Source organism: Poromitra crassiceps (assembly GCF_964638095.1).
Source record: "Poromitra crassiceps genome assembly, chromosome: 12".
Lineage (NCBI taxonomy): Eukaryota > Metazoa > Chordata > Actinopteri > Beryciformes > Melamphaidae > Poromitra > Poromitra crassiceps.
The window spans coordinates 28,501,968-28,511,362 of NC_139632.1; the positions used below are offsets into that span (position 1 = coordinate 28,501,968).

General features: G+C 44.8%; 1 protein-coding gene across 2 annotated transcripts in view; it reads left to right on the plus strand.

The window, feature by feature from the left end:
- usp13 (ubiquitin specific peptidase 13) overlaps positions 1–7,798 on the plus strand; it is a gene marked incomplete at both ends in the record, with an annotated part of 34,354 nt that extends 26,556 nt beyond the window's left edge. Inside the window, 7 exons of one of the 2 annotated variants that reach the window (XM_083648384.1) lie at positions 75–197; positions 1,312–1,335; positions 2,009–2,152; positions 3,156–3,325; positions 4,772–4,958; positions 6,601–6,685; positions 7,702–7,798. In XM_083648384.1, the coding sequence (XP_083504510.1) occupies positions 75–197; positions 1,312–1,335; positions 2,009–2,152; positions 3,156–3,325; positions 4,772–4,958; positions 6,601–6,685; positions 7,702–7,798 (830 nt within the window). The remainder of the gene's footprint in view (positions 1–74; positions 198–1,311; positions 1,336–2,008; positions 2,153–3,155; positions 3,326–4,771; positions 4,959–6,600; positions 6,686–7,701) is intronic. The other variant, XM_083648385.1, reaches the window with a different exon arrangement.
- Between the last annotated feature and the right edge of the window lie 1,597 nt (positions 7,799–9,395).

Below are 9,395 nucleotides of genomic sequence, written 5' to 3' on the forward strand. Positions count from 1 at the left end.
AATCCTGTCCAATCCCAATATGAGCCCATTTGCCCCTAAACCTGACCTGACATGTGTCCATGTGTTCCTTACAGACTTGGCCATAGATGTCCCAGACTTCCTGGACCTGAACAGACTGCGGGCCTCCGGGCTGCAGGCGGGTGAGGAGGAGCTGCCGGACCTCATGCCTCCCATCGTCCTGCCTGAAGACACCAGAGGTATGGCACAGTGAGCACACATCCACTGTGTGATGGCGGGTAGAGTGACCAGATGTCCCACTTTGTGTGGGACTGCATAGCATTTTCATGCCTTTTCCCCTGTTCCACATATTGAGACAGTGTCCCACATTTTGATTGGCTCTAGTGGCCACTGGTGTCTTTTGTCTTCTATGACAGTAAACTGATTATCTTTGGGTTGTGCACTGTTGGTCAGAACAAAAGAAGACATACAGAGGATGCCATCTTGGACTTTGGGGAGAAGGTTATCAAATTTTGTCACCATTTTGCAACACTTCATATATGAAACGACTAACTCAAGGTCTCTGCTCAGTATCTTGTTAGGACTCTGGGCAGCACCTCAGACGTTAAAAAGGCCTTTCTTTGAGCTGCAGCACCTTGCTTAGGCCGCATCGCATATCTACCTCTGACAGCAGCAAACCATTCAGCCATCTCTTTTCAGAGGACTATCTGAATGGAGGTGTGAATGGGTTTCTTTGTAAGTAGGCTTCCTGAGATTGGACCCTGTTGCTTGTTAATTGACCTCAGAGCATCACATTCTACAGAGACATGGGTTAAAACAAGAGTGTGAATGAATCATGGTTTAAACAGTAGAATGAAAGGGGGTGAAAAGAGAGACCATTGTTCCCCCCCCTCCCATTTATATGATGATCTTAGTCAATTTCAAATGAAGCGCTGGCCAGTATCAGCAGCGATTAATCATGCCTTGGTCACCCTTCTGTCTCACTGACTACAGGGGGCGCCACACAAATGTGTTTTCCTTTATGCTGCTTGAAACACGTCATTTCCCATTAATTACAATGACAGATTTTGGTATTGATGCAGAAGAAACAGGTTTGATGCTCAAAGCAATGACTACTTGGGGTGAAGCGAACTTGATGTGATTGAAGGCGATGTTGCTGACCTACATTTTGGAGGATTCTGTCTAGGTTGATAAGCATGTTATTTGTATTTATTTTTAAATCATTTCTCCTCCTCTGAAGCTAAAGTTTTGTATTGCCAAGCCCATAAACAAAACTTATAATAGTGTCAACTAATCTATGTGCATCACCTGAAATACATACTTAGAAAGTTGTACTTTCTGCTCCTCTTTCAGATAACTCCATGAGCTCCATAGACTGTGAGTATTTCATTTCTCTTCTCAATACCTCTATACTATACTGTATATGAATATGTCATCCATTATTTTGGGTTATTATGGGCCCAAGCAGTAGTGACAAATGCTGTAGAGCTGGAAGTCTGGCTATGTTCACTGCAGCAGGTGCAGCTGAGGCGCCTACTTCCACACCAAACTTGATTTCTCAGTGTGACTCTGCTCCTTTCAGCCCGGCTCATTTCTCTCCTTGATAAATCTCTAATTTAATGAGGCCCAAAGAGAAGAATGTGTTTGCTTGTGTAAACTGGAGGGCTATAGCGGATACGCTGTAGCTATAGCGGATACGCTGTAGCTATAGCTGATACGCTGTAGCTATAGCGGATACACTGTAGCTATAGCGGATACACTGTAGCTATAGCGGATACACTGTAGCTATAGCTGATAGGCTGTAGCTATAGCGGATATGCTGTAGCTATAGCAGATACGCTGTAGCTATAGCTGATACGCTGTAGCTATAGCTGATACGCTGTAGCTATAGCTGATACACTAGCTATAGCTGATACACTGTAGCTATAGCTGATACACTGTAGCTATAGCTGATAAAGCTACAGCTGATACACTGTAGCTATAGCTGATATACTGTAGTTGAATCAGCTGCTCTGTGTTTTAATATTGATGTTGGTTTGCGTGTGCCTAGCTCCAGAAATAGACGAGGCAGCAGTGATGCAGCTTGCAGAGATGGGCTTCCCGCTGGAGGCTTGTCGGAAGGCGGTCTACTACACCGGCAACATGGGCCCCGAGATGGCCTTCAACTGGATCATAGCCCACATGGAGGAGCCAGGTAAGGCAGCCACAGCAGCGCACCGCCATGAGCCTATTTCACTTCCCACCCAATTCACCCATTTTCTGTCTAAAAGGCAGGAGGTAACACAGGTGCAACCAGGACACTAATTAGGGCTTGGAAGTTGGAAACCCTAATTAGTCTCTTGCTTGCACCTGTGTTACTTCCTGCCTTTTTGACACACAATGGGTGAATTGGGTGGGAAGTGAAATAGGTGAATGAGCACACACACACACACACACACACACACACACACACACACACACACACACACACACACACACACACACACACACACACACACACACACACACACACACACACACACACACAAACACACACACATTTAGCACATATTTATTTGACATTTTTGTCCACTTAACTTTTGTCCACTTTGCCTAAACATGTTGGAATACTTACAACAAAGTCAAACTTGCTGGAAATAGAAAACGAGCCGAATGCGTCTTAGTAGCTAAGTAAGACTTCAGCCTCCTATGACAATGACAAATTGGACTTGTGAGAGTGGCTACCGCTTCTGTAGATGTGTTTTAGCAAAATGTAGGTATTTTAATTTTTTTTTATTAGTTACCACCTTTTCACACAAACATAACTAGCAAAGCTTTTAAAATAGTTTTAGTCTAGTTAGTAGTTTTGTTTTTCAAGTGGTGGACATCTTGTTTCACAACGAGCATCTTAAAGTGTGATCTGCAGGTTGTTACATTAGATCGACCATTACACACTGACGACTTCCTATCTGAAACTGTTTCACAAACCACAACAAAGGGCTGAACATCCGTCTGAGGTTTTGTGACTGTAAATGATGGTTATCATGCTTACTTTCACTTCCACATTAAAATATATTCTGATTGTGTGTATAACGGAGAACTATCATTACTCTCTCTCTCTGTTTGTCTGTCGCCCCTCTCTGTCTCTCTTTATCTGTCCCCACCTCTCTCTGTCTGTCTCTCTCTCTGTCTGTGTGTGTGTCTGTGTCTCTCTCCAGACTTTGCAGAGCCTCTCACTCTGCCCTCCATGTTGGATCTGGGTCCCTCCTCCAGCGACGCGCCCATGGGTGTGGCCCCGCTGACCAACTCGCCCCCCGAGGAGAGCATCGCCATCCTCACTTCCATGGGCTTCCCCCGCACTCACACCATCCAGGCCCTCAAAGCCACGGTCAGTGTCCGGTCCACTGCCCTCATGTTTCCCCTCCATCTACTGAAAAATAACTTTTATTCCATTAGCTGGCACTGAGGTGGCGACTTTTTTCTTGGGGTCAAAAGATGTTTAGTCTGTCTTCTAGTAATATTCTAGTAATATTATTTGTAATAATCTATTAGAAATCTATCGCTCTATCTAGAGCGATTAGAGATGTCTGCTCTACACGCTGTTTACACTGAGCAATTAGAGATGTCTGCTCTACATGCTGTTTACACTGAGCGAGTAGAGATGTCTGCTCTACATGTTGTTTACACTGAGCGAGTAGATATGTCTGTCTGCTCTACATGCTGTTTACACTGCGCCATTAGATATGTCTGCTCTACATCCTGTTTACAAATAGTCTCCGCATACAGAGGTCACTGCTGATGCAGCTCTTCAGCTCCGGCAACATGATCTGGATGGGTTACAGAACATGTGCAGCAGTTTTATCATCTTAATCAACACGTTTGGAAACGGATGTAAAACGCACCAGAGCATCGACCGCTTATCCACGATGCGTCAAAGTGGATGCGGTTGCAGCAAAGTCACCGGCTGGTGTCTGTTTTGAAATGGCCCCCGATTCTCTTGTTTCAACTTGTCCCAACTTGTCCCCTTCAGCAAAAAATAGACCAGCAGATACCATTAATAATACACCACTGAAATAGACATCTGGCTTCGTTGTTTATCATCCCCAATGCCTCCATACTGGCCGCCGTCCTCAGTGTTCACAGACGGGGTAAATAAACAGTGAGGGGGCTCATGGCCCGTCTGTTTATAGCCCTGAGTCAGGACGAGGAAGTGTTCAACCTCACTGACCTGACGGGTGGAGATGGGAAAGCACCAGCCACCCCTTCACCCCCGCCCCTGTATTGAAGGTCTGCTTCAATACAGCATAGTGTCCCATTTTGTAAATTGTGGTCCCATTTAGAGTAAAATAGACAATAAAGCGGACTATGCTTTGAGCGCGTGATTGACAGGTCACCTGTCCAGTATACTTTAACTCATAATCTGTAAGATTATTGTTTTTCTTGATTTTGGTGACACCTTTAGTGATAAGCGGTCATTGCTCTGGTGTTTTCTCAATGTCGTCCCTGGCACTCACTGTAGACTGCAGTGCAGTGTCTTCTATTTATCAATTTTAATATGTATTCCAAAGAAACTACTTTGTTGCCTCCATAAGCACAAAAGGGAAAATGATTTTTGCCAGGAAAGAGGGATATGACCTGGCGATGAGATGAATCAATATTGTATGGCATCAAGCGGCGATAGAGTAGCAAAACCTACATTTATTTATATAATAGGGAAAAGTTGTGGATTATTACTTCAGATTGAGATTTCATAATTTGCATATACCTGAACATTTTGTTTTGTCGTATATTAAATGTGAATTTATAAACTTTGAAATGAACGCTTATCTTTCAGAACAACAACCTGGAGCGAGCGCTGGACTGGATCTTCACGCACCCGGAGGAGGAGGAGAGCGATGCCCTGTCAGACATAGACACAGAGCCCAACGACAACGCCTTCTCCAACGCAAACTCCCACAGCGACTCCACGCTTTCCCCGGACAGAGACACGACAGGCCCAAGGGTCAAAGACGGCCCGGGACGTGAGTGACTCTGCACGACTCTGGACTTTAAATTGATTATTAAGTCTTATTTAAAGCCTGATTATGTAGTTTTACTACTTTGCGAAACTGCGCCCCCCACCGAAATGCTACACTTCCCTGTTTGTACATTCAGATATCAGCCATATTTTACTGTTCTTGCTTATACTCTCTACTTGGCTTACCTTTCTGCTGTGCTTATAACTGGTTCACTGGAAAGAATAGCTCCAAATATCCCCAAATGATGTCTCGACGAGGGAATCGAGAGAAGTAGCGCTGCTAATCAAGCTAGCAAGCGAAACACCTTTCATTTCCTAAACGTACTTCACACTAAAAGCAGGCTGTTACTTTGTCAGCGGAAAACTTTTAATTTGAAGGCGCTGTGCAGGAAATGGACTTAAAAGTTCCAGGCAACTTGGCACTGTCAAGATGCCATGACACAGACACCAAAAATGCATAATTCTGGAACAGGCTTTCGGAAGGCGGTGTTGGAATTACAGAGCTACCATTCTCCCCTATTAGAAGTCACTGTACCATCAAAATGATTAAAAAGCTGTTATATTAAGATTTAAAACAAAAGTTACTTAAAGGGGCTTTAAAGTGGCAATACGTATTCTATGACTTCTGTTGACCTCTACTGGTGTTTAGTATGAATTAACTAGAAAAAAGTGCACACATCAAAAAAACTCAATACAGGTGCTGGATCAAAAGATTGAAAGAGGTAAAATCCACACACTGTATTGATAGCTCCCAATAATTTGAATGACTTTCAATCATCTTGACAGGTACAATAAAGTCACATTTTTACAATCGACAGGAGTAAGCTAGCCTAGGGAGGAAATGTCACACACACGCACACACACACACACACACACACACACACACACACACACACACACACACACGTGCGCACGCACGCACACACACACGCCAGGGTAAGAAATTAACTTTCTTTCAGACCCCTCATTTTTCACAGGCGTTTTATGAACTTTCAAGGGCGTTCTTGCCCCAAGCCCCGCTAATGTCTGACCCTGAGCCACACACAGTCTCCACTGGGAGAAACTCCAACATTCCTGTGTAATGTTGCTCCTGTGTAATGTTGCATGTCCACAGTACAAATAATCATAACATCTTGACCCCTAAAATCTAAACCTAAAATTTAAATGGAGAAATTGGCCAGTGGAGTTTGATGATTGTACTTGTTTCCAATGCAAATCAACTTGATCCAAGAATTTTGTAGAATCACGTGTAGAATTACCGTAATTGCCTTCTTATTCTGACTTGAAGAGACTAATTTCTAGAAAATTACTTACACAAGTGAAACTGCATTGAAATCAAGTGGCGTTCTCACCCCATTGAAATAATTATTCTCTTGCCTTACGAAAAATAAGATTTGAAAGCTGAATATGAGACTAAACAATGTTTTTGTAGTCCATATCCTTGTTTGAATAAACTGCTATTTGTAATTAATGGTCCATGTTGGTTACAAGGGGCTACACAAGTGACTGAGATTCACAAATATACATGTGAGACCACTTTCTGTGATGTCATTCTACATGTAGAGTTTTTGTGATGTCATTCTATATGTAGAGTTTCTGTGCTGTCGTTCTACATGTAGAGTGACTGGTTTGATTTCTTCCCCCAGGCTATGAACTCTTGGCCTTCATCAGCCACATGGGAGCATCCACGATGTCCGGACATTACGTATGTCACATCAAGAAGGAGGGAAGGTGAGTTATGTCTTGATATTGTACTTTATTATTCAGTCTGGCTCTATCCACCGTTTCAAGTTCTGTGTTCGGCCACAGCTATGCCATTTTACGTGCGATCGGGTTGAAACCTTCAGGGTGTGTAAAGGGCACCCGTGCGGGTGACCTGATGGAGCCAGATTTTTTAATTATGGCAGATTAATTGCCCTAAGGCTGAGGCTATAGTTCAGTGATGATGTCATCAGTGATGATGTCATCAGTCTGAGGCTATAAGTAATGGGAGTATAATGGCCGCACAGCGGTCGAGCTGCAGGGGGGGGGCGAGGCCGCGCAGTGGCCTGAGCCACGTATGCAAGCTGCAGGGCCAGCTTGGCGAGCTGCAGGGCGGGCGAGCCCGCGCAGAGGGCGAGCCTAGGAATGGAGCGCGCGAGATGCCTAGTTCACCCCCCCATTTTCTCCAAAATTGTACTTGGCGAATTCCCCCTGCCGTCCTGGTCGTTGCTCCACCCCCTCTGCCGATCTGGGGAGTGGGGAGAGCCATAGAGTGCCGTCTCCCTTCGTCTGTCTGTCTCTCTCCCTCTATCTCTCTCTCTCTATCTCTCTCTCTCTCTCTCTCTCTCTCTCACACACACACACACACACACACACACACACACTTGCTGTCACCATTACACAATGCTAAATACATACCAGTTGTGACCATAGACTGTATTATTAAAAAAAAGAAGAAAAAACAGAGTACGCTACAGCATAATGCAACGCGCACATTTCTTATAATTTCAGCTGTCAAAAGAATCTCTGGGAATTTATATTTCCATCCCGGGAGATGAGTCTGTTGGCCAATCCGGGAGGGTTGGCAGCCCTATCTGGTCTGCATGCTTTTTACCTGGTGTGAAACCGAGCTGAACCGAACCAGCTGAAAAACTAAACAATGTATCATTTTTGCATTTGGTGTGAATCAAGGAACCGGACTGGCTGGTCTGAAAATGCCCTAAGTTGAATGTGCATCTCCCTCACATATTGTCCCTTCCCTGCAGGTGGGTGATCTACAACGACCACAAAGTGTGTTTGTCAGAAAGGCCTCCAAAAGACTTGGGCTACGTCTACTTTTACCATCGACTCTCTAGCAGTTAGACTGAACTAGAGACCCACTTCCTCCCTCCCTCCACCATGCAACCTTAGAGAACTGCAGCCTTGCAACCAGAAGACTGGAAGACAACTGTAACAACTCCCTCCAGTGGGAAACCATGGAATTAACCACTTGGACCAGCCAGTAGGAGAACTGCTCACCTTATCACAATGTCATTGAGGAGCAATGAGGAAATGTTCAACACTGCTGTGGTCGTAAAGGGAAAGCAACGTGCTTTTGTGCAACTGTGTTATTATATTGTGCTTTAAATGTGTATTTCAGTGTTGTTTCTCTTGTCTCTACAGTGTAGGTACAGAGGGATGTGTGCAATGTCCATGACTGGAGTGCTGTATCCGCAAAATAATGTTGTCACATATCAGATCTTATTGTTCCTTCTCTATGCCTTCAGCTACTGTGCCAGTATTTTTCAAAGTGGTACGTTTTATAAATGTATATTGAAACGGCAGTGCCTCACTGCCAGCCCTGAAATGCTCTGAACTGCAACAACAAACAAGGAATTACTGTGCTGATGCTGGTGGCTTGGCCTTTTTACTGCGTGGCATTGAAATAGATGTGAATGTTCTTCAACCCCTGGGAAACTGAAAGGACATCAGGAACGATAAACATGTTCAATAGCATGTTTTAGTTGGACAATGCGCCCCAAAAATACCAGCATACGAGGGAGAACACCGGAGAAAAAATTACGACGACCCTGCTCGGCTGTGATGGGCACTTACATAGAAGCCCAGGAATAGGTATACTTATATTTATTATCTAGACCGGAGACTAGTTATGATTAGACTCACATGGTCAGACCCAACGTCTTACGTCAGCACGCTTCCAGCGACGGAGGGTCTGAATCACAAGTCAAATTTCCGGATTCCGCCAACAGGAAGCCTGCGGCGAAATCTGATTGGCTGGGCTGTTACGGAAGTCCAGCATGCCGTCCATGGTTGGTCAATTCATATGTCTGTGATGCCTCTTTTTTTGTCTTGGGGGTGGGTGTTGACCACTTTTCAAGTGTGTTCCAGATGTAGATGTACGGCTGTATGGCTGATTGACTGAATGATGGGTCAAATCTGAGGTCATTTCAGCTTTCAAAACAACTGTTGTATTGTATTGTCCTTCCCTGAAAGCACTTTTAGACTAACAACTGGGACACACCAGAAGCATCTCCGAAGCAGTGCGTCGAACAGGAGTCTGGCCATTCACACCAGAAGCACTCTGTTTTGCTCCGCGCCTCGCTCAGTTTTGCTCCGTGCCGGTCACAACTTGTACTGACTTCATGCCTGGCTGCACGTGGCCGCTCGCGTCAAAAATAGAGCAGACGCCGAAACTCTCGCTGCAGGACGTGAGACGTGACGCGCCGAGGCCGGTGTGATCGAGCGCCCCTGTTAACAAGGACGCCGAAATGAAACTGCCTCCGCGAGGTGAGGCTTCCGCGTCGGATGCGCTTCTGGTGTGTCCCAGCCTTAAGATTATTTCATATGCTGCACCTGATGCAATAGAACTAGAATATTTATTCACCAACTACAAGCAACTGAATGTGGTGTGAAAAGTCTATGAAGCCATTACAGTATTGCATATAATTACTGCTTCATA